This window comes from Rhopalosiphum maidis, chromosome 2 (assembly GCF_003676215.2).
Source record: "Rhopalosiphum maidis isolate BTI-1 chromosome 2, ASM367621v3, whole genome shotgun sequence".
NCBI lineage: Eukaryota > Metazoa > Arthropoda > Insecta > Hemiptera > Aphididae > Rhopalosiphum > Rhopalosiphum maidis.
Genome location: NC_040878.1, coordinates 61,754,323 through 61,781,200, shown reverse-complemented (window position 1 = coordinate 61,781,200; position 26,878 = coordinate 61,754,323). Strand labels below are relative to the sequence as shown.

The 26,878-nt window shown below is 25.8% G+C and overlaps 3 protein-coding genes across 7 annotated transcripts; 1 reads left to right on the top strand and 2 right to left on the bottom strand.

Moving 5' to 3' along the window:
* Positions 1-1,445: 1,445 nt before the first annotated feature.
* LOC113552248 (copine-5-like) lies at positions 1,446-13,643 on the bottom strand. Of its 2 annotated transcripts, none has more exons than XM_026955021.1 (10): positions 13,246-13,643; positions 8,125-8,266; positions 7,940-8,065; positions 7,723-7,880; positions 7,427-7,653; positions 6,767-6,849; positions 5,428-5,542; positions 5,025-5,252; positions 4,621-4,799; positions 1,446-1,921 (listed from the first exon to the last, which is right to left on the bottom strand). In XM_026955021.1, exons 1-10 carry the CDS (start codon positions 13,311-13,313, stop codon positions 1,634-1,636), a joined length of 1,614 nt encoding a protein of 537 aa, XP_026810822.1. In that variant the 5' UTR covers positions 13,314-13,643; the 3' UTR covers positions 1,446-1,633. The 2 variants fall into 2 exon arrangements, with proteins under 2 accessions (XP_026810822.1, XP_026810821.1); XM_026955020.1 differs by lacking the exon at positions 1,446-1,921 and adding an exon at positions 4,053-4,510.
* A 327-nt stretch (positions 13,644-13,970) lies between these two features.
* LOC113551350 (gametogenetin-binding protein 2-like) lies at positions 13,971-21,671 on the top strand. Of its 2 annotated transcripts, none has more exons than XM_026953549.1 (12): positions 13,971-14,557; positions 14,914-15,113; positions 15,737-15,883; positions 15,947-16,162; positions 16,811-17,014; positions 17,059-17,242; positions 17,316-17,489; positions 18,882-19,007; positions 19,074-19,157; positions 19,218-19,719; positions 21,055-21,149; positions 21,219-21,671. In XM_026953549.1, the coding sequence occupies exons 1-12, from the start codon at positions 14,450-14,452 to the stop codon at positions 21,372-21,374; spliced, it is 2,196 nt and encodes a 731-aa protein (XP_026809350.1). In that variant the 5' UTR covers positions 13,971-14,449; the 3' UTR covers positions 21,375-21,671. The 2 variants fall into 2 exon arrangements, with proteins under 2 accessions (XP_026809350.1, XP_026809351.1); XM_026953550.1 differs by having other exon boundaries at positions 13,974-14,557; positions 17,068-17,242.
* Positions 21,672-22,318: 647 nt separating this feature from the next.
* LOC113551351 (zinc finger protein 593-like) lies at positions 22,319-25,452 on the bottom strand. 3 transcript variants are annotated; one of them, XM_026953553.1, is made up of 4 exons: positions 25,281-25,452; positions 25,079-25,174; positions 24,028-24,128; positions 23,484-23,947 (listed from the first exon to the last, which is right to left on the bottom strand). In XM_026953553.1, exons 2-4 carry the CDS (start codon positions 25,172-25,174, stop codon positions 23,707-23,709), a joined length of 438 nt encoding a protein of 145 aa, XP_026809354.1. In that variant the 5' UTR covers positions 25,281-25,452; the 3' UTR covers positions 23,484-23,706. The 3 variants fall into 3 exon arrangements, with proteins under 3 accessions (XP_026809352.1, XP_026809354.1, XP_026809353.1); XM_026953552.1 differs by having other exon boundaries at positions 25,289-25,450; XM_026953551.1 differs by lacking the exon at positions 25,281-25,452 and having other exon boundaries at positions 22,319-23,947; positions 25,079-25,147.
* Between the last annotated feature and the right edge of the window lie 1,426 nt (positions 25,453-26,878).

The following is a 26,878-nucleotide window of genomic DNA, read 5'->3' as shown; positions in this document are numbered from 1 at the left end:
TTTACATTTTTCAGCTCATTACATTCTCGAGCAATACGATCTAGCGATCTAGGGGATTATTGTATCCATATGAAGTAGGTACTATAAAGTGGTATTGAAAATGTGGGATGATGCCGCAAATTATATTGAGGAACATTAAATTTTAATGAATGCAATAAATCCGGACAGGATATAACACCATTAATTAATTTGGGCATAAAGCAGATATCTATAGATTTACATCTACTAGCAAGGGATTCAAAATTAATACTGGCTTGAATTGATGATATAAACATAGACGGATGGATTTACATGACCATGCAATTTCCTCTTATACCCAATTAGCGTAGGATTCCATAGAACTGAAGAGAATTCAAGAATTGGTCTAACTAGTGAGGTATATAAAGTTTTAAGACAAATTTTAATTATTGAATTCTTTCGTGTTATGAATTATAAATTAGGTTGGAATACCACCCCTAGGTCATGACATGTATCAATTTCAATAAGTTTGTCACCATTAATATGATAGTCAAAATTTACTTTAGAATTAGTACCAAAAAATTACATTTTAAAACATTTAGCAGTATTTAACTTAAAAACATTAGAATGGCACCAATCACTCACTCTGTTTAGATCATTTTTAATTAAACTATAGTCATCAAATGAGGAATCATAGGCAAATATTTTTAGATCGTTAGCAAACAGTAGGTAATTACACGATTTAAAGCAATTACTCAAATCTATTATAAAGATGGCAAACAGCAACGGAGATAGGGTGGCCCTCATTGGAAACACCAGAAGTGACTGGTAATAGTAGAAATGAATCAGATAAAAATCCATTGATTTTTACTTGTTGAGATCTATCAACTAAATAATTATTTAATTTTTTAAATTAGATTTGTTTAAAAAAAATTGTTGTCGATTAAGGTTTTATTAAAATTTACTCTTATAAACATTATATTTAAATGAAGTTAGAAAGTATAATAATATGTCATTGGCACTTTATTAATAACTAATGATGATAATATTGATAATACTTGACAAATATCATGTTTATATTATAAATAGTATACTAAAATATATAAAAACATTAATAAAATGTGTAAATGTGTGATATAGTATGTAATGGAAATTATATAAATAATTAATTAAATTAAGTATGTTATAATAGAAAAATACATCAAATGTTTTAGCAAGCACCAACAATATATTTTTTAATGCTTAGTTCCAATAATTAACTATATTTTTAAAAGGGAGTAAATGCGATTGTTGTGATATTGAGCATATTTTTATATAATAATAAATTAACAATACATTTGTTTTAAATAAAATGTGACTAGAATAAAATACAATACAAAAATGATTTCAAGTCATTTGACAAGTTTGTTTTGATATACAAATATAATAGCAATTATTCAAATATAATAGTAATTATTCAAATATAAATATAAAGGTAAAAATTAAAAATTAAAAAATGATTTTTGTGTGAAGAACATAAATGTAATAAATTGGTATGGCAGTCTCAAGAGTTCAACAAAAGCACATAAAAATGAGTATTATTGCACAATAAGTTATCAATAATTCATTGTAAAAATTGAAAAATATGATTGGATTGTATATTTGTAAATTTTTTTTTAGTATTTTTAAAGTATTATTAATGCAAACTTTCAGGAACAATATTACGACTTTTCATGTATCCAACAAGTTGCGCTGGTATTTCAGCTAAAACTTCACGAGCTAGGTATGATTTAGCGTTCATCGGATTTTCAATTTGTTGAAAATTTTTAAATGGCACAAACTGCACTATATCTCTGGCCGCATAGATTCCATTGACTTCTAGCTTAACTGTGTCACCATCCAATTCTTCCATTGATTGAAAATCAGCATTTCCCACTCCTACAATGATAATGGACAGCGGCAGTGTGGATGCTTTGATTATGGCCTATAGAATATAATCTAATTTATCAATCTAGTTTTCTAATTGTAATGCTAACAACTACAGTAGGTATGCAATAATTTTTGTGGAAGTAGAAAGATCTGTATTTATTGAACTCATACTGAATTAAAAATTGATTTCGACCCCATAAGTTATTAATTTTACCAAAATATATTAGTTATATAATAATATTATTTATGAAGTATAAAAGTTGTCTATATTATATATGTATACACAAATATTTTTTAATGTTTTCTTTATTAGCATTTATCAGTGGATACAATAGATATAATAATATACAGCAAACAAAAAAATAGTTAATAATTATTAAAATTAACAATAATACATTGATTAGACTCAAAAATTTGTATCATAAAAAAATATTTTTTAACCAACCTTTCATTTAATTAGTTTTAGCAATCCAAATAGTATGGGTTTTAAAAGATAAAACATTTATAATGTAAATCATTATTTTATATTTATGTGTATTTCATCAATTAAAAATGTGATTATATTTATTATTAATGGTCCCATGAATATAATAAATATTTAAGCCAAGAATTATAATAGGTATGAAAAATTTGATTAATTTTACAAAGTGTGATTAAAAAATAAATTATTATACAAAATTACAATAGGTCATACAAAATACTCTTATGGGAAGTTTTTACTAAATTGCATTATTGTATACTAAAATTTTAAAGTAATTTAAAGTTTATTAACACTTTTGAAGTTATTTTTTACATAATTCAAAGTCAATAAGCTCTGATCTGATTCAGAAGATCAAAAATGTATACTGTAATTAAAAAAAACTGAATATTAAAAATAAATCTAATTGTTTTTCAAAAATGTTAATACTTGAATTTTTGGGAAAATAATATTTGATGTTAAAATAATTAATCTGCATAATAAATATTCATTTTTTTAGCTTAAAAATTGTATTAAACAAATTTTAAGTGTCAACTTATTTTCAATGATAAAATACAATTTTTAAATGTTTTCCATTTTAAACACAAGTAATAGAGAAAGTTCTAACATACTTATATCATTTTTTAAACTATAATAGTTGTATTAAACATTGTCTATGTTAACTTTGGAAAAAAATTAATACTTAATAGACTGGATATTATTAATTATAAAGTAGCTCACAGAAATTACATATATTATTTATTAAAATAAGAAATTTGTCTGAATAAATTCACAGACTTGATACAATTGTACATTAGCTCTATATAAATAAACCATATCAAACATGGTTTATTTTTTAAGATTATTATTTTTAAAAATGTGAGAATTTAATTTATAAATATCCTGAAGTTAAAAAAAAATACTATTTCCTGAACTTTTCCCCAAATTCCAATATCTTAAGTATTTTTAGTAAAGCTTAAAATGGATAAATCCATATGGTTTAAACTGATAGAATGTAAGCTAATACATTAAAATGAAATACTTATTCAGTGTTGAATTTTTTTCTTATAATATTAAATATATGAGTTTCATTTCAATCTTATGTTATACGTAACTTAATTATTTTATACAATTTTTGAAAAACCATTTATCACAAGAACTAATACTTGACATTTTTATATGTAACACAACCAAAATATCCACAATAAAAGCTATTATCCAACACTTATTTAAGACTTTAAGTTAAATTTAATATCAAATGTTTTTTAAATTGTTAAACATGAAAACTATTTTTGGTTGTAGTTAAATTATACATAGATTGCTAATATTTTATTAAAAAAAAAAAATAAAATAAAATCTCTTTTAAATACAAAATTAATATAATATAATACCTAACACTAATTAACGTAAATAATCATTAATCATTTAATTAATTAATGTATAGTGGTAAAAGGTCCTTTAAATATTATTTATTAGTCCATTTAAAAAAACCATGAAATGTATCAATTTTTTATGCAATCGGCATAAGAACATTAAATAATAAAATAAATAAAATAATTGAATAACAATAATAAAAAAAAAACAAACAATGAGAAAGGTAGTAATATATCTAAATAATTATATGGCAATAATACAATACAATTATAAATATTTCCTTGGAATAAATACATACAAAATCAAAAGTATTTTGTTTTCAGACTTATTAAAAATATTAATTAAGATTCAATATTTTGTAAGCAAATAGCACAAGAGTAAAAAGACTAAATTATTAATTAGTTGAGTATAAAACAAATGCATAATTGTCACGATTAATTAAAAATTGAAATAGAATAAATATAATTTATTGTGGCACATAATTTAAAGACCCGTGTTTATCTATGATAAATATTTAATACTTTATTTTTTTATATTCTTTGGAATAATGTTTTTAGACTTCATGTAGCCTACAATCTGATTTGGTATTTCAGCAAGCACTTCTCGGGCTAAATTTGCTTTAGCTAAAGTTGGATTATCACATGACTGGAAATCTTTAAACGATACAAATTGTGTAATGTCTCTAGTTGCACGTACGCCATTGACTTCTAATGGGACTGTATCAGCATCCAGTTCCTCCATCGCATCAAAATCTGCATTACCTACCCCCACTATGATAATTGACATAGGCAAAGACGATGCATTGATTATGGCCTAAATAATATTAGTTAAAAATGAGCAAAACCCCTTCAATCTACATTTATGAGCGCATATATTAATCGTTTCCATAACTTAAGACATATCATAAAATTTGTGATAAGTACCTGCTTAGTGTGGAACATATCTGTTATAACACCATCAGTAATGATTAGCAGAATAAAATACTGTGATCCATCTTGATATGCCTGGGCAAACTTTGCAACATGGTTGATTACAGGACTAAAATTTGTTGGACCAAATAACTGAACGCTCCTAATGCAATGATGGTATGCATTGATCACACCTTAAAATTTAATATTAGTTTAAATTTGATTAAAAAATATCTAAAATAATTACGTTATCATAAGCAATGACCATTCTTCTCAATTTTATTACCTATATTGTTTTGTTTTTAAATTATATTCCCACATAATCATATTGCTGAATTTATTAATGATTATTAAATATATTTTCAATGCTTTACTGTACAAATTGGGCTTAATATCAAATTAATATGTTATATATTTACCTTCAATTCCAGCACAGTATGGATCACTGGCTTGTAAATTCAAGAAAAACTCATGAGACACTTCGCCGTGTGGTGGAATGCGAGCACCAAAACCCAAAGCTGGAAACACTTTATCACTATCATAGTCTTGAATAATATCTCCCACGGCTACTAATGCTTGTTCATATTGATTGGGTCTATTACTAAGATAATGTAATGAATTGTGATCTTTTGGATCTCCATTAGATGCTGTTAAATTAAATATCACAAAGATTGTACTAAATGAGATAGATACATAATAATACATGATTATTAATGATATTTAGATGCTAAGTTAAAACCAGTTTACAAGCCATACATTTTCACAATTACATAGATCTAAATTTCATAATTTAAATTTAATAGGTTTAGTATGAAACCTTACCTGTGAAATCTATAGCAACTGTACAATTTATCTGTGTACCATTCATTATGTAATCAAGGAATGTGAATGTTTTTTTCAACTCAAAATGATTCAGACGTATGCTTCCACAAATTTTCTGAAACATTGTAGAAATTGATATACAAAGGCAACAATCAGTATTTAGTATCTATCATTAGTTTACTTGAGTATATTTTTACTAATTAAATTTCTTCAAATTAATAAAATATGAACATGGGTAGTATCAGAACAATTGATAAACAATACTAACATTTTAGAGTTTAATAAAAATGGTTATTTTTTTGTAATAACTTATATTATAAATGGAAGGGTTTAAACCAGGGGTTCTTAACCTTTTGTAAAACACGGACCCCCGAAAAAAGATTTTTAGAAATCACAGACCCCCTACCAATTTTATGTCGAATACCTATTCTTTTTTTTACAAAACATCTAATGTTATCATAACCAAAATTATAATAATTATTTTATATTACAAATTATAGAAGTAGACATAAAAAAACATACACATTTATAATTATTTTTATTAAACCTAATTTTTCATAAAACTGTAATATAAATTATTTTATTTTTAATATTCTTAAAGCTGCCGTGGACTCTTAACATGAGTATCGCGAATCTCCATGGGACCGCGGACCAAAGGTTAAGAATCGCTGGTTTAAACATTAAACTTTAAAGAGTAAAGAATGTTATCCTAAACTATTTATTTTACATAATTTTAAATTAAATTGTTAGATAAAAATAATCACAAAACTTATTAATTTTATTTATTAAAATAATTTTAAGATTAAATAATTATAATTTTAATTTGATAAGTAATTTTCAGATAAACGATTATTAAGATTAAATTTGAACTACCAATATTTTGGATAATTTCACGATATTATAGTATTTTTAGTAGTTCAATAGTGAAATAGAGATAAAATGTTAGATTTTATTATAATATTTAATTAATTAATATTATATTTTAAAAATATAGACATAGTAACTTACTAACTTATGTTATTAAATAAATTAACTGTAAGAGTTCCGTCAACAAATGGGTTCTCACCATTTGATTATGCATGCATTGAAAATTAATTAATTACACATACTTTTATTATATAAAATGCAAATGTGTTTCTAAAAAAATAATAAAAAATTTAATTTAATTATTTTGAAATGTAATAAACTATTTAATATTTTTTTAAAAAAGATTTTCAATGAAGCATGCTAAAGAACAATTTGTTACTATAGTATGGTTTATTTTATTATTTATATAATTTAATTATTTGATTAATATATTCAGCTAGTCTTCAATTTATTTATAACATAATCTACTTACAGATGACTTAGGTTTGACACATTTATGATCATTTTCTGGTCCTGGGCCTTTTTTTAATTGATTCATTGTAACATGAAATTCTCCTGCAATATTGCAATATCATACTTTTTAATATAAATGTTATATGAATAACTTTAAATAACTTTACATGAAAGGTAAAAATATTAAAATAATAATTTTGGTATTTTCTTAACATATATATTTTTGGGCTGGATACAACAGTTTTTTTTTTTTATTAATTTTGTGACTTCATCGAAATTTGTTACATTTAAATCACCCTACTATTATTATTATTTTTTTAAACAACATTTTCACAAGGTTACTTCTAGTAAACAATAATGCATATAATTACTATTATATTTAATTATAATTTACAAAAAAAAAATATCTGATTCAATGGTTTAGCGTGCAATATAGAAAATATAAAGTTGTAAGTTTTTTATTCTTAATAAAAAAATTAATTAGCTGTCATAGGTAAGAAGTAATTAAGATATACAAATAAAAGCAAAAGTTGTTACTTATAAAGTTATAACATTGTCAAGATTTTAAAGAAATCAAAATTGTTTATAGATTTAAAAAACTAAGTATAACATTTTGAATTTTAAACCAAATAATTTTTAGTTTTTCTAAATACTAAATACTTATAAAATCTACACTTACCTATTAACGAATGATTTCCATTATATTTGAAATGATAACATACTACTTTAATATCTCTATCAAAATCAGTACCACATAAAGAACGAACCGGTAAAGTTATTGGTTTCCAAGTAGGATTGTTTGTCCAATTAACAACTTCAGTTCTAAACACTAATTGATATTGTCCATCCTCGCCAACTTTATATAATTCTAAAAATGGATAAGCTTTTGCAAACCAAGAAAAAAATCTGAAAAAATAGTAAAAAGCTATAGAAAAAATATTAATTAATAATTCAATAATATTTTATTACACATACTTTGAAATCCAATCACTTCGCACTAAATCTTTTCCATTAAAATGTAAAGTGACTTCATCATGACATGCTGGGAGTTCTTCTGCCTTTACGATAACTTGACCTTTGTTATTCGTTTTTACTCCTTTTAGAGGTAAAGTAAGTGTTACTGAAGAAACAATCTAAAAAAAGAAAAAGATAAGAATTGAATAAATGACTAATTAATAATTTAGTATATTACATGTCCAAGAGTAGTTTCACATGATCCCAAAAAATCTTGAGATTTCAGATCATGCAGGTTTGAATCTACATCATATACTTCAAATTTTATCAACTGCTGAACTTCAAAACGATATAACACATGAACCTAGATAAAGGTAAATTTATTATAATATACTTTTTGATATTAATAAATTAATATTTTACTTTTGTAACAAAATTAGGATTTAGAGAATTATTAATACATTCAGTACGACAAATTTCGATCCATTTAGTAGTTTCTGGAGTTTTCATAAACACAACACACATTGGATCAGACTTTGAAAACACATCACAGTCCAATAAGTTCCTAAAAAAAAAAAACATTAATATTACTACATTACTACTTAATACAATTTCAATCTTAAAATAATTTATTAAATATTTTTAAAGGTTTTTTATATATAATTTTTTTTATAGTAAGTTTATTGTTACTCATTATTTACAGTTTATATGTCTGTACTAAAATGAGTAGTTCAGATTTTCAGAACTAAAATAGTACTTAAATTATTTTCGTATTTTTAAAATAAAAATTATTTTACATTAAAATATTGTTAGTTATATTAAAAGTGTACCATTTATTTTAATTATCAGATATTTTTAAATTTCTAATGACTTAAAGTTACAAAAATATTTTAAATTTGAATATATGTTAAAACCATTTTGTAATTGTTATTATAATGTATTTAAAAGAATTTAAAATTAGTAATCACAGAACAAAATAAAAAAAACATTAATGACTAATACAAAGTTATACATTATAACAATTATATTTAATGTTTATGATTAAGATAATGTAGGTTTACCTACCTAATACTAAAAAAAAAATGTTTTTTTTTTCATAATTGACACACAAATAGAAAATTAAGATGAATCATTATTTACTTATTAATAGAATATTATATTTACGCTTTGCATATTTTATTAGCTATTACTCATTAGAGATATGTGTTTTAATCTCGGTTTAAATAAACTTTACATATTTTCAATGAGTAACATTAATCATGATTCTGTCCTTGATAGAAAGTAAAATTTATTCTTGCTCAAACTTACTTAATTATTAAAAAATTATTTATGCAATAGATATAAAAAATATTTAATTTATTCATAATATATTATAGAAAACTACAAAAATACTATTTGAAGTATAAAACTAAAATATATATGATAATATAATGATTAGAGGAACTTAAAATATATGCGACTCGCAACAAAATAAAATTAATACTTTCTCTCCATGACACAAAAATTATATTTTCAATATTTTTTTAGGTCCTCTATAAAGTTGTATATATGAGATAATAGCATTTATTAAATATACTATAATATACTATACTATAATTTATAAATATAATCTAGTTGCAATAATGAATTATATAATTTTTTATAATTAAATTATAATTTCTTCCTTGATTTTTAAGAGATACAAACTTATCTAGAATCTAGGTTTCTTGTACTCAGCCTCAATATTGAGAAATAATAAAGAGTTAAGCTTTTTTTTTTTATGCAAGATCTTAAATAGGACTCTATCCATTTTAATGTAGAAAGTTATATTTCTGTTGAAGTTTTAATAGACAGTGTGCATAGATGCATTCTCAATGTAACTTTATTATTTTTCTTGAAGTGGATGCATTTTGCATTAATTTGAAATTGATGTTTCTAAGTTGTCATAATATATCTTTTTTAATACTTTGGCCTTCCCACATTTCATGAAATGATTTTTTGAGCTCAGATATAATTTTATTCAAGATCACCTTAAAATTGGTTGCATTATTTTTATCAAAATCTGGACCATAGTTAATATATATATTTTTTATCTGTTTCTTGGTATTTTCAAAATCATTAAATCTATATTTCATAGTAGCCTATTTGTAATATTTTTGTTGTTGATCAATTTGTATTTAATTTATATTTTATATAAATTAATTACTGGTAAACTTCACAAACCGTATTCAAATTTTTATTTACCAACTGTAAATATTTTTGCGACAATATTTAAGTAGAATGTGATAGTTTGCTTTATTAAACCATGATTTAATAATGTCGCTGCCCTTAAAATTTGTTGTTTTCTTCCCTGTACTCTAAATGTGCAAATGGGCCAAATACTATTTATATTTTAATATCACAGTCATATTGTAGTTACTATAGTACTTAATTATCTCCCTCATTAACTCCAGAAGGTCTCACACATTTTATTAAATAAAAATTCAAAATTTAATTTTAAGTCTAAACTAATTCTGTATAAATTATTAATGCTTAACTAGGCTTCAGCATACATTATAAATTATATTTTATACAAAAACTAGATTTGTATATATTTAAGTACAAAAATTAAGCTAATAAAAATAATCTTGCCTAATAAGAATAAACTGCTAAATGACTTCTTTTAACCATTTACTATTTTTATATTGACTATTAAAAAATACATATTGTAAATTGTTTTTTTTGTATAGTATGTACAGTCTTAATATAAAAAATAAATACAATTTTTCATATTTTTGTAAACTGATAGTACTTAATATGAACAACTTCTATAAATTGTAAAACATATACATTCATTAATTATAATAATATATCCAACAATTGTATAAATATGTTGAATTGTATTTATGAATACATTTTTAAAATTTTAATGACATAATAATACAATATTATCATCAGATATCAATGATGTATGACTATAATTAATATTTATAGTATTAAAAATAGAGAAAATACACTATCTTATATATTCATTGTAGATATAGTTACTAATTTTATTTTTAAATACATTGCATTTAATAATAATTGGTATGGAATAGGCTGCTAGTGTAACATTGGACTTGATATATTGTTATTATTAAAATGAAAGTAGTTACTGTTGTATAGTCCAATCACTTTAGACTTTCAATAATATTCTAACAACAAAAAACACATATAACTTCAATATTAACACTTTATTACTGTTTTGTTTTAAAGCAAACACAACAAAATCACTGCTGAAGAATCTTTTTTTTATCTTTTTTTCATCTCTTATATATATCATACCGGCTGTGAACTGGCTGGGATCTCAGGATGCTACTGCATCCCTTGCCTAAAATATATTTTTTCCTATTGGTATAAATGTGTCTTAATTACTCTAATTATAATGAACGTGAATTTTGAAAGCAAAAGTTACAATCCTCTAAAATAAAGTTGTGGGTAGACCTATTATTCATAAAATATTAATAACAATCCTAAAGAATACATTTAAGTAGCCATTAAAGAAATAGGTTAATCAGTTTGAGCAGTTTTTTTTATCCATTACTTTATTAATTTTTTATTAACCAATGTAATATTGAGTTGGGGGGGTGGGGGTGGAAGGGCAATAAATCTGCCCCAAAATTTTTTGTTGACAAATCCCTTTAAATTATATAGCACTCCTTACCCTTTTTTACCAGTCCACGCCATCATACCTTAACCCAATGGTTTCAAACATACGACCCGCAATAAGCATACATTTTGAACAAAAATATAAAAAAAAATTAACAATTTCTTTTTACGCATCATAAATACATAAAATATTATCTAACGTTTATGTTTTATTTTTACTTGTTCAGAAATCCTATTATACTCGATACAATATTTGAAATCAAATATACATAAGAGTATGGGAACAATTATTTTCTCTCATGAAATTAAATAATTCAAAAATTCGGAATCAAATTTCAAATGTCAAACTACAATCTGTTTTACATTTGGCATCAAGAAATTCTTGCATAAATATAGACAGCTTGGTATATAAAAAATAGATGTCAAGTTTCAAGAGCAACTCAAAAATAAAAATTATCAAATATTCAAGGTATTTTTAAATTTAAATTATAATTTTTTTTTGAAAGTTTATGTTTATCATATTTTTTCAATAATAATTTGGTAGTAATAATAAGTCAAATATAAACAACTACCTTGTTTATATTTTTATAAATATTTTTGGTAATAGTAATTATAATAAAAGTAATTTCATAATATATTAAGTCACATTTAGATAAATGGATTTTGTATGTAATTTTGTCTTCTTCTTGTCTTTAGTTTTTAGTATATAAGTATAAAAATGACACTTAAAATTTGGCCTGCAAATTTTTTTTGAAAAAATAAATGGCCCGTAGGCAATTTGAGTTTAGGATCACTACGGCTTAATCTATGTTGATTAAGAGTTGTTTTAGTATATTAATATTTACAAACTAAAGATTTGAATTATTATAACGTTTATATTATCTTACAAGGGTTGCCAATCTTTTCAAACAAGTGAGCTACATTAGATATTTCAAGTACCTGGTTATCAATACTCAGGAGAATTTAGATCTTTAGGAAGAGATTTGTTTGATGAGCAAAAAAAAGGTTTAAGCTTCAAAGAACATTATCCAATGTGTTATTATGCGATCGGCCAATAATGATAAAAATGTAATATTAATTTTTATAACGATTGACCGGTTGGGGACCACCGTTATATTGCAACAACATAACTGCTTTTTAACTTATACATAAATATACAACTAATGATTAATAGTTAATACAAACATACATAAAGATACAATAGTATAATTAGTTGATTGATAAACAATTAAACAAACATGAGAAATGTATGTGGGAAATATTGATTGAAGAAGCTATTATTGAATTTTCTTATCTTAAACAAAGTACCTAATACATATTCAGTGTATTAAATGAGGGAAGTTTCTTATTCAGGTTATTCCATGTTCATAAATTAGTTATATTTTAAAATAAAATTCTACAAAAATAAGGGGAATTTTTTAAGACGTATTACATCAAAAGACAAACTTGACTTCTGTTTTAACACAAGAGCCTTAAATTAATAAATATATTCATGAAATAAATAAATAAATAAATATATTTATTAAGAAAACAAGTGAAGCTAAACTAAAATGAAATATTTTGAATATTATTTATATAATACAAAAATTAATGGTTCAAAAACTAATTTTTTTTAAATTTTTAAATTAATATCAATTTTAACTTTATAAAATATTTAATATTTTTCTATTGGTTGAATATAATTTTTTAGTTGATCAACATTGAATAAGTATTTGAATATTTTATAAAACATCCTGTAAACTGAACTCACTTAGATATGAAAATTATATTTATTTTTCTAACTGTAGGTATACTTGAATAAAATGTATTACCAAAATACTAACAGAACTGACACAGGCAGCACTACAGTAGTTACAGTTTTATGTTTTTAAAACATTAATTATACTTTCTAGTTTCTATATTGATACTATTTATGAAAATATTAATCAAAATAATCACCTGCATGACAGTGTCAGTTCGATTTCAGAAGTGGGTTCGGTGGACGAACCAGGCTTAAACACGGCCATACTGTCGGTTTTTTTGGAGATGAGGTTTTTGTTTTTAGAATGAAAAACAGACGATCGTTGCGTACAATGAAGTAATGGCGCGTAGAAAAAACCTATACAACGGTTAACTCGACCATGACTCAGGTGTGATGCTATGTCTAGAGCAAGAGATAATTGACCGAATTTGAGGTTTACAGGCTCGAACAGGCGTACACTGAGATTGACTGTAGCGCGAAATTTAATGAGTTATGCATAGATAAAAGTTGTAAGTAATGAGACACATTTTCACTACGCCTAACAACTAACAAGTGCTCCTTGCATTATCAGTTATCAATTCACGAATGGAACGTTATCAACAGAGACGGCGACGGAAAATAATAATAATAATAATAATAATATTACATTGGTATTTTCTAACGAAAACAAGAATGTATTATTAGGAGAAGACGAAAAAACATGGGCCAGTGGACCACTACAACAACAACACGATGTCTGATAACGCGGACAATACGGGTTGGGCGGGTGATAACGCAGCGGTCGGTTCCAAGGAGAATGGGTTTCGTGTGACGTTCACACTCTAGTACAGGCTGTGGCGGGTCGAACCGGGCTGTGGAAATGACGTCGTCGCCGAAATTTTAAAGACGGGCGCGCTGTCATTTGGCGGACAGGGACCGCGGAACGATCGGTCGGTACGTTGCGGTGCGGTGTGCTATCCGTCGGTTTTGGTGCGTCGGGTACCAAGGACGTTGTATACTAGTCTACGTTGATCGTCCCCGTGCGTTTCGCCCGATTGGCGATTTCCCTCCCGTCATCGCCACTGCAACTCATTGCTCACACGTACTTCTACATCTACACCGCGCTCGCGTTATAGGCGGATGTGTACTCAACAGCGTTTCGCCCGTTTCTTACAAGACAGTTATCGTCACCGTCGTGTGTAAATTATATTTTAAAACTCGTATGTTTGGACGAGTATAGAACGAACGGTTAAAGGCCCAATACACCGTTTTCGGATCTACGTCGTCCGTACTCGGTTCGCGTCCGCCCGTGTGTGTTATTAATAATAATAATATTAACACACGCTCACGCATATATATATATTTAAGTATATAAGGTCAATGGTATTCGGTGACGATATCGCGACCACACAGCAGTCTTAAATGTTGCAAACAGAGAGGATGCCCGACCTGGTGGAGGTGATGAGGATGGGCAAGGACCATCGGCTCAAGCACAGGCAGTTGCCTCTACAAGTCGATGAGAACTTGACTGTGAGTCCATCCCCCGCGTTCCTCCCATTGGCTTTTTTTGGAAATTTTAATAGCCCCCCTCAATACTTCCCATGGGACTATCCAATGTCCACCATTGATCCTGTTAGCTAACTGCCTCGACAGTTTTGTTTCAACCCCCTTGATGTTCCTTTTGAAGCCATTTCCATTGTTAGTTGTCTATTACCAGTTAATATATTATGTTTTTGAAATTAAAATGTGTTCTTAACCATACTATTATTAGTTAGTTTAAGTCTTGCGTTGTACTAGATTAATTACAAAACTTATAATACTTGTATTTTTGGTTTATTCTTGTGCTCTATGATTTCCAATTTAATCAATTATCTTTTGTTTTGCAGTTGGTGATGGATCTTAGCAACGAAGATTTGGTACAAGAAGTAAAACAAGTGCCACCATTAAAAGTTCAATCTTTGGACAGTTTTGTGAAAAAATATCGCATGCTAAATAAACGTGAACTTCAAGATGTATTAAAAGTTTCCATTAAAGAAATATTAGATATAATGAGTGAAAGTATCGACTGTGTTGGATGTCGTAGAAGGTAAATTGTATTCTATTATAATTTAATGTTTATTAATCTTAATTATTACAACACACTACTAACATAACCATTATCAGTAAAATGATAAATTTGATTTCTTTCATCTTAAACAATTCTGATCTTAAAACATGCCTGTATGAAGACAATATTTTATTTATATGTATCATATTAATAACTGTTAAAAGATATTATTTAAATTGTCAATATTTTGTTTTTTAAAAAATTTTAATTAATCAACTCTTAAAGCATTTATTTACATTAAATATTATTGACTTATAATCTAAATTTTCTAATAATTTAAAAACAGATAGATTAATTTAAATAGCTATTTGATTCATAAGCTTGGTTTTTTGGTTTTAATTGATAATCTTGAACCAATTGTTATTATTTATTAAATTTATATTCAACTACTTAATTATTCCACATCTTAATATTAATTTTTTAATTTCAAGGTTTACTCTAAATTCCATTTTTACACAATTTTAAAGGTATATATTATGTTTCAATTTTTTTTTTTTATTTTTTTTTCATGATATGTTTAAATTACCTAAAAGGTACCTAACCTATGTATAAATTAAATAAAAATAATAAAATACATTATTATGAATATGATTGTATTTCAGTGCTGAAAAATTATTTGGTGAAATGGCCAAACTTGGTCAAAATGCATTGTTTCCTCTTGTTGTAGTTAATAACAACTTTATATCTATAAGATATGAGTTTTATGATGAAGAAAGGTGCATGTATAATTTACTCCAGAATACCAATGGGTAATTTAATCAAATTTCAATAACATTTATTTCATATAATTAATTATCAAAATATTTTTTAAGGAATCGCTTATCATCAATAGCATCTAGTCGAAGGCAATCAAAAAAAAGTAAAAGATGTGTTTACCATTCCCTTGAGTCCCAGAGACTTGTCCGACCAATGGCAAGTGGATGGCAAGATATATGGAGGCATATGACTGAACCTTGCAGAGATGAAATAGTGCTTATAGAAGCTAGTAGTTTATTAAGCACACTGGATAATTATCTCAGAAAACATAGGTTATTATAATTTTTTTTTTTTCATAGGGTTAGAAACATTTTAGTTTTATAGTTAAATATTATTTTCATGGAAGTATCTTTTAAAACATTTAAAATGCTCCAAATATCATTCTTATGTTATATTTGAGTAGGTAAAAATAAACATTTAAATTAATCATTAATATTCTTCATACTTTAAATATATTTTTTAAATATCTTCCCGTATTAGATAAGAATTTCTAAATTATCAATAGTTTGTCTCTAATAAGAATTCAAATCAGTGCCTATCATATCTCGTGCATAGAACATAACTTAAATATTCAATAACAAAATTCAAGATAGTATTGTTTTCAATGGCATCTCTTAAACTTTTTTATGTTATTGATTATATGATTAAATATCTGTATGATATTTTTTAACCACTTTTAAAAATATTTTAGTAAGTAATCTTTAGTTTTTATTATAAAAAGTGTATCATTTTCTACAATGTGTTAGAGAGTGAAATAAACCTTATGAATATAATCAATATAAGCTTGTCGTTTTCAGAAATAAAAATGATCATATTTTAAATAATAATCAAATAAAATTTATATTAAATATAACAATTTCAATATTGATATTAGCTTATCAATATTTATATTAAGTTTTATTTAAAATATTGCCAATTAGATTTTGTGGTGACTGTCGTACAAAAGTGATGAAAGCATATGCATTACTTATTGAAGAAGAAGATCCGTCCAAAGAAAAAGGTTATATAGAAGAACTTTATGCCGGTATTAAAAGATGTGTTGGGGACAAACACGTCCATTTGGACACTGATATTAATTATATTGGTGCATTGATCAGCCGTGCTGAACCAGAATTAATGGGAAAGTAAGTTGTACTCTAGTTAAGTATTTGTCAAAATATTTATGAAGTAACATCAGTCGTAGGGAACGACATGCTAAAACTATCGAGATTGCTCAAGAAGAGGTTTTAACATGTCTGGGTATTTGTGTATATGAAAGATTACACAGAATACAATTAAGGATTAGAGAAGAACAATATACTTGCCAAGTTTTAGCAGCAGCAGCCATTGATGGTCTTGCTAGAAGATTTGAAGTACATAATAATTTTTAAATTTTTTCCTCAATATTGTAAAATTTATTTTATTATAAAATGTATTATTTTTTAGACTGCTATTGAAGTAAAACAAGGATTTACCAAGTTAGATCAGTTTTACAATGAATTTTCAAAAAAAGAGAAAAAGACACAAAAAAGAAAACGGCTTAGGAAGCAAAAAAGATTACAAAAAAAAGAAGACACAGCAATATTGTTGGTTTCAAGAGTATCATCACCCTGTTGTCAAGTACCTATTTTATATTATGTTATAATTATAAAAATAAAAATTTTGGTAAAATTTATTTAATATGATATAAAAAAAAATATAATGGTATTAAAATATTGAATGCATTAAATATAACAAGAAATAAAAACTAGCTTTTTAGCTATATTTAGAAATATATACAATTAAAAAAGCATTAGTCTTGATTTTACAAGTATTACATAATACTATTTAAAATTTTTAAATATAATATAATCAATCTAAAATCATTATAGCATCTTATTTAATTTACTATCATTATTAAAATTATTTTTTATAACATTTCTTAAGTTAATATAAGCAAGTATTTATATTTATTTAAAAATTTTTATTTTATTTTCATTAATCTATCAATGAAATTGATTTGTTTCTAATTTGTAATAATGTTATACACAGTAATTTGATAAATTAAAAAAAAAATGTTAGGTTGGGACTCAAAATATTTATTAAAATTCATGTGCATTTGTTTGACTGAATGCTAGAACTCTTTTCTGCCATAGATAAGGAATAATTTATGGAATAATGATTTTTACCAATAATTCTCTATTATATACCTCAGTATATACTAAATAAGTTTTTTTATCATCCAAATGCTGCATGCTTAACATTACCATACGTCCCACTTTCGAGCTTTGAGTGTCATTGTCCCCAAAAAACCTAAAATTGTCCCATTTAGAAAAAAGTCACAACCAAAAACATTGTGTAGTACCTACATTCTAGGTTTACTGTATATTTATACTGTACACTGATTTATATATTAATTTTATACTTAAAACCCTCATAGACCATAGATAAAAATGATACCAAAATAATCTAATTGAAGTCGTTATTTCCGATTTGTAGATTTAAAAAAAAATAAAAACCAGCTGAATAATTCAATCTAATCATAACATTTATTTTGTCTGTGATCATGTCTTATAATTTTTATTTTAAAAATTAATGTTTTATTCTAATAAAAACACTGTTTTTTGCTTTATATATTTTTTTAGTGTTGTCATTTTATGCATAAAATATTATGGTTCTCTTATTAAAATTTAAAAATGTCCTGCTTTCAGTAAAACAAAAAAAAATTATGACATTATCTTTGCTTCCTCTGTTTTAAAATATATGTCAAATATAACCATATTATTGGACAAAAATTATAAATTACAAATCTATTTTAGTATTTGAAAATTTTTTAATTGTTGAACCACTTACATTTATTAACTGCTATTTGGAGGTAACAAGTACTTAGACCGTTTTCTTTATGATAAAATTTAGCAAATGTCAACTCACTTATAGTTGAGAAACAATTCATGTAAAAATTATTTACTTTTTGATTTCAGTAGGCAATTAGTATATACCCATTAATTTGTATTTATTTTTATATTTATATAGAAAGAAGTTTGTTCATGTGTTGATGAAGATGAAGATGAAGATGAAATTGATTTTTGTGAAGATGATATTGATTTTGTGGATGATGTTGATGACGAAGATGATGTTTATGACGGTGTACAATCAAATGTGGGTTTTAAATATTTTAAATCTATTATTATTGACTTATGTTGATGTATACTTTTTTTTTTTTAGGAAAGAGAAGATTCTGATGAAAACTGTTTTTATGTTTATGAAGAATATAAATGTACATGTGAACTTCATAAAAGATTGAGAAAAGTATGTATTTACTTATTTACTATTATTGTTTGTAACAGTGAATAATTTATAATTTTTTAGCAACTTAAACTGTCTGGCGACCGAAAAAAAAGTGTTTCGACTCCAATTAAACCATGCAGCTGTGTTGACTGTAATTCTAAAGGGACAAGGAAATCAAAAAAGAAAAAAAATAGTGGGGAGAAAGAGAAACGCAATAAAAAGAAACAAACAAAAAGCAGCAGAAAAAATACAAAAAAAATTAAGAATCCCCCAGTTCAATTACAAAGTGAAGCAGAAGAAGAACCAATAAGCGCTTATAATATGATTGTTGATGATGATGATATTGAAATTGAAGATATGACTGACCGTCATTCTGCTGATGAGCATCAATCTGAAGGTGGTGACTGTAAGTCTAGTGTAATCAATCATGATCTACCTGGTAGCTGTAGTTCGTGTCCATCGTTATGTGATCATTCACAAGACTATGGTTATGCATCAGCTGAAAATAACAATCATAGTAATAGTACCAGCTCACCTGATGGTTCAGATGTGGCGTGCTCTGAAGGATTTTGTAACCACTCAGGTAATGTAGTGATATTTTTGTTAAAAAATATTAAATACTAAATAGAGCTCATATATTATGACTGGATAATTTATTTTTGCACCATCATAATTAGTTCTAAGTAATATATTATATATGAAATACAATTTGGAATATATAAATATTAAATTTATGGCTATATCCCTCATATTGCAATAATTGTTTATTTGATAATTTTAAGTATAAAATAATTTAAATTCAATCGTTATTTCTAAAACAAGTAACAAATATTTTTTTTATGAAAATTTGTTTTTCACCAATATAGTTAATAGTATTTTCTAATATACCAGTATAATTTTTATTTGTTTGAAATTAAACTAAAATGTTATTTAATTGTTTTTAATATACACTGGGGAAAAAGGGGGGCAACGTCACTATTGCTTTTAGTTCTATTATTAAATGAAAAAAATCATTCTTTTTTTATAAACTTGAAGTCTTTCCCGTGAATTTATTCTGCAAATTTTGCTACAGATGTATTAAATTCATGAATTTGTAAATGTTTATGTGTACACACTCCTCTTTAAATAACCTCATCAAACAGACAAATTTAAGTTTTCTTATTCTTGACCAATATTTAAAACATTTATTTATATAATTAGTCGTTTTAATGCTTTATCTTGTATTATGTTAAGTATTTCATTGCAGGCGCATCCCAATAATGTAGTTTAATAGAGGAGAAATAAAGGTTGAACATTTTTATAATTATATAACTAAAAGTTCATTGACAGATACTACTTATACTCTTTAAATACATACTTAAGAGTTTTCTTTAAATATCAAAAGGGTGGGAGAGGTTGAACCCCTAAACCTCCTCTGTGTGCTTATCTACTTAATTTGATACCAAAATATTTGTTTTTGTGTTTATTTTTAATTTAGTTCTTTTTAAGCAAATCAAGAGGAGATTTTTGATTTCAAACTATCATTTCTTTTACTATTTTACAATATTTTATATAACAACCGATCTAACTTGTTTTTTATAATGTTATTTTTAATTAATTTTATCTTAATTGTATACTCTTACTTCTTCATTGTCTTAAAAAATTCTAGTATGTTTTATTTATTATTTGGTGGTACAAATAGAGACTGAGTGTCAATCATTCATGAAATGATATTCTTGTTCTATTGAGTAAATTATGAATAAGTAAAATAGTCTATTATAGTTTAATTTAATATTAAAAAGTCAAGAAGATACATTTTTTACAAACTACAATTAAATTTATATTTGTATTTGTCCTTTTGGATTTGAATTCATTAAGAATAATTTAAGATTCTAGTATATTTTTTTTAAAATTAATTATGGTATAATATTTTTTATAGGAGATTTACCTTCATTAAAAATAAAATGTTATTCTAACATGGGGACATTATCCTGTAAGTCATTGCCACTTCAACAGTTGTTAATAGATGAACTGGTAAGTAAAAAATAAATTAAATTCACGTTGACTTGCCTTCATTAATGATTATTATTATTATTATTTTAGGAGAAAGATGCTATTGTTGTAGATGATACAATAATACCGTCAGAGGAAGTGGAGATGTACAAAGTCTGTGCAATGTTAGTAAATGAGAAACGTCTCAAACTTAGAGAAACACTTAAGAGTGGTTTCGCTAATTTAAAAGACCCTCAGTCCTTATGAGTCATTGTTGGAGTGTCATTCTCACTTCTCTTATTCCAAAACATTTTTAATAAAACCGTTTTAGTTAATTTTTTCATTATACTTATATAATAATATAGAAACATTTTTTTTTTCTTTATTTGCATTCATAAACACAATATTGCGTTAGTTAATATTTGTGAATAATTTGTTCTGACCTTTTTTGATTAGATCAATACAAATTTATTTAAGAATATTTTTTATATTATAAATTTAAATTTATTAGAGGAATATAATAGTTTATTTGATAACCATTATTAAAGAAAAAAGAAAAAAGTATGTCCCAATATTTGTTTTTGTTTAAATGTTTTGTTGTTTCCTACTTAAAATAATAATTAAGGTTTCAATTGGGTCAGTAGTAACTAAATTTGATAATTATCTCAGCTCATTATATTATATGTTAAGTTAAATTATTACGTGCCACTGTATAATTATTTGTTTTTAAATTATACATTTTGGTTAAAATAGAGGAATTTTGATATGAAAACCTTGAAAGTTTTTGGATAGAAACCTTGTTAAGATATACTAAACTTAATTTAAATATAAGTGCACATATTAGCTCTGCGTACTACCAAGGGTGGCGCATTGTTAAATAACCACATTCAACGTGTTTTTATAAGCAGTATACTTATATTTAGTTTAATCTACATTCTCTAACCAAGGTGGTCAAATGTTTTGTTGTTTAATCTTTCACACCTACATATAAATACTGAGTGATGTCAAACGAAAAAATAATTTTATTAGAATATGATATACATAATACATAAAATATGTATATTTTATAATTTGTGATATGACCTGTCGCTGTTCTTAAATAAGATGATAAACATAGTTTGTAGTGTTAATGTGATAAAATATTTTAATTATACAATATTGTGCATTTAATATCTATATTATGATCTACTTTTGGAATTAGAAAATCGGAATATAAAGGCAATACATTAATAGTAATTTATTCACGTATATGATACAAAGCAAAAAATCATATAAATATTTTATAAAATCATATAATTTTTTATACAGTCTGGTACGGTGAACTCATTTACATTTTGTTCTAACAAACATCCTAGCAGTACATTAGTGTCTACCATTTTTCCGTTAACAATGTGTAAAAAATTGTTTTTGTCTTTACCAGACCAATAAATTCTCAAGCGCTTGCTAATAAAGTCCCCAGATAAAGACAATGAAGCAACAGTAACATACGTTCTACAGCTAACAGAGTATAATTCTACTTGAGCCCTTAAACTTTCCCAGTTTTCTAATTTGGAAACTGGAGAGTAAACTATGCGATAGTCTAAACCAATATTTTCATACAGTCGTTGGTAAATGGTTAACATTTTGTCAAATTGGTCTTTGGATTTACATTTATCAGTTGAACCAATTAAAACTTCAACAGCATTTGTTTGCACAGCAGAGAAAAGTCCAATGTTTTTAATAAATGGTTTATATGATCGACCAGTTGAATACAACTTCAGAGGCAGTTTGTTTCCACCAACACACATTTTGGTAAGAAATGCGCAGAAAGATTGAAGACTTGCACCACCCGTCAAGTGCAGGTTTTTTTCACTTAAAATAAATGTTTGATCAGCGTTGTCAATGTCAGCACCACATCCTTCAATAATTATACTTCTAATAAGGTCTGAATTACAAAAAGGTATAAAATCAGACTTTTCTAAAGACTCATTGAAATAAGCCATTATTGCTTGTTCACAGAGAGATGCTTCGTTCTTAATGTAAACAATTACAGGATTTATATAATCCAAACATTCCAACGTTGAGCCAATTTTTAAATGATCTATACAGTCTTTATTATCAATTTTAATTTTTCCCGAATGTTGAAATAAAATTTTACTTTCAGATAAAGGGCACTCAGGATGTAAGCTGTTGGGTATGCTAAGACTAGGAATAACCACTTCCTTTTCTAATGTAGAAATATCATCTCTCAATGACTTTAATCTTGTCATTACTTTTGTTCTACTTTCTTTAAGCATCTGTATTTCATTACTATTGTCCTTTTTAATTTTTTTAAATTGTTCAGCAATTTTTTGTTTTTCGACATTTAAACAGACGATTTCGTCTCGTGCATTTGTGAAACTTGACCAATTATCACATATTTTATCTAAATCGATATTTAAACCCCTTAATGTAATATTATCTTTTAAAATATTTATATTTTTTAAACGATTCTCCAGATCCAAATATGGTTCAACGACAACATATGTATCTGATGTCTGATTATACGGTATATACAGTTTTGATGTACTATATTTTTTAGTTACCTTTAAAAGGGAATTAATAGAAAACAATTTTTTAATCATTGTAAATCTATATTTAATGAACAAATATCAGCAACTTGTTCAGGTTCTTTGTATTCTTCCACATTAATTGGTTGTGTAACAATGACTCTTTCTTTAGGAGCTATGTAACTGCCAAAACCAGCTGCTCTTTCGGCCTCTTCAATTGTATATGGCTCAAGTCTAAGTTCTTTAATTCGTTTCTTGTGTAATTTTGTACGGAAATGATCTTGTAAGACTTGATCACTTAAAAAGTAACGCCTAAAATATTGAATTGAAATTAGTTTTATAATAACTACTATGACTCTGTATGATTTATCTGTATAGGACATGGTACTTACGCGCAATGTATACAGTAGTGTTGTCCTTCACCAGGTTTATCAAAATCAAGAGCTTGTTTCAACAAACGGTCTGCATTTTCTTTCTTTAAGTCATTATCAACCTAGGATAAAAATATGATTATTAGTTTGGCAAACACTTATGGGGGATGGCTATAGGTAAATAAAAAATTAAAAATCATACTTTATTATTAAAATAATTTAAAGTTTTGGTATTTTATTTATCACTCAAGACAATATAATATATTTTAATATAAGCACAAGTTGTTTAACTATTTAATAACTTCATTATATTATATTGTAATATTTAAATAGTTACAATTAAATTCAAAACTAAATAATTGATATTTTAGTGCAATTTTTATTGTTTGTCAAAGAATCAAAATGTAATTTATAGATTTATATTGCAAAAGCTCATGCGAGTTATTAGTTATCATATTATCAACAGTATAATAACAAATGAAAACACATGTAACTACTAGTTAAAAATGTAAAATAAATAAATAAAAAAATTGGAAGAGGGGAATAGTAAAAATAAAAAGTCTGGTATTAATCATTAAAAAATGTAGATACCAATAAGAACTTGTATAGTATCAATTATAAAGTAAAACAATATCTCATCATGCTGTATAAATTACCTTGAGTGGAAAAAGTGAAAAAAAAATAGGTATTAATACATATATTTTATATGGATTTCTGCATTTAACATATTATAAAAAGATTTTCACCTGGTTATCATTTATTTATAAAATGAACTTATTGTGTATGAATCAATTATCCGTACAAATGTGGTGTCATTCACTTAGTACGGGCCAACTACATTATGATCGTCATTTTCACACAACTTGATTGATAATTTATATTATAATGTTATATAGCTAAACAATATCGACTTTTAAATATTTTTAGATCGCTTTTTTAATAGTCAATAGAACAATATAGATAAACCTGTATTTAGAAATTTTATCTTGAAAGCGCGTGCGCGCTGAACACAAACATCCGACCAGTTAATAGCTCAACGGCTCAACAGTCAACCGTAAAAATGCTCTATTACCTCGTCAATGTCTCTGGCTCTATGTTTGGTCTTGTATTTCCGTTTGTAGAATGTATCACCTACATGGTGTTTTTTCTTCTTCTGCGGTCCGGTCATCTGCAAGGATAAACGCGTTATCAATCGTAGTTAAAATTTGTATTAGTCGGCGACAAACAGCATGGTCAAAGATTCGACGTAGTTTGTACACTAGAAAACCACTTACATACTTACATTTTCGATAGGAAGTGACTAATACTATGCTACACACCACACAGGACTAAACAGTTGTAGATAGTTAGTAGTTACAGAGTTGTATTTTTTATGTAATGCGTAAATGCCACATGACCACATGCGTAAGTTTACTAACAATGATATTTTTCCGGATTTTCGGTTTTGAATTTTCCATAGATAACAAGATAACCATGAAATGGAAGGGTCCAGTGTTACCAGAACGTGCACAAAGTTGGCAATGAATTCGAACATTTGATAAGGGAATTGTACCGCCCGCATTATATGGGCCATGGCCCTGTGGGGCTTCATTATTTGTTTCGCAGAATACTTGTTCCCACTTACGATACTAATATAGTATAATATACCTAAATAAAGAAATGTATATGTCGGCATGTCGCATCCATATTGCGTTATTGTATGTTTCACGAAATGGAACCGTAAGTTCTCCACTTTACGTAATAACACAATATGGATTATATTTCGTGAAATTGATACTTAAACCGTCATTAACGGAACTTGTTCCGTCATTTGGATGTCCCTATAGCAAAATTTAAAAAAAAAATTGTTATATATTATTTCTAAAAAATCATTTATAATTAATTTTTCTATTATTTTTAAGAAAATATTTTACAAATATGTACTTAAATACAAACTATTATGTTTACCGACAATTTATTTAAAATTAAAATTATTATAGCTAATGTAAGTCTGAATAATATACCTTCGCTGTTTTCTTGACGTGACAATAATTCTTATCTGTTCTATTTGGGGGCGGATTTACGCATAGTCAACTTAGGCACGTACCTAGGGTGCAATATCTTTCGGGGGCGCCGCAATTTTTCAGTATATTTCTACTTTTATTTATATGATATAATTTTGCTTTATGGACATCCAAATGACGGAACAAGTTCTGTTGATGACGGTTTAGATATCCATTTCACCAAATATAATCCATATTGTGTAATTACGTGAAGTGGAGAAATCGCGGTTCCATTTCGTGAAATGGATGCAAACGTTGTCCATTTCGTGAAACGTACAATAAAGCGATATGGATGCGACATATACAATTTATACGTTTTCCATTAACCATACATTAATTAGAGTTGAAATTTTTGTTCAAGGTTAGATTGGTCGTTAGAGATATATACATAGTAAAATAATGCGTTACAACTACAGACACATATTTTTCAGATTAAATGCATAGTATAAACACTATAAACAGTTATTAAAATCGATTTATCTTTGTATCATACCTAGGTAAGTTCTATCTTTATAATTTCAAAAATACGTATACCGAAAATACCCAGATTTAACTATTATTTTGATTTTCAATTGATGGCAGACTATTTTTTATTGTAGCTGGGGAATTTGTACGAGAATATTATTAAATTATAATATTTAATACTATAATTAATTACAAAATTATGTTTTCAGTTGATCGTGCAATACAGCTCAGAAAAATTATCAAATAAAAAACAGAGTGTAGAGCATTTAATAAAAAAATTATAAAATAATATATAAAGAATAATTCGTTACGTTATTTGCCTTAAATTATTAACAACCTGTGTCAAGAATTCAGTAAATATTTAT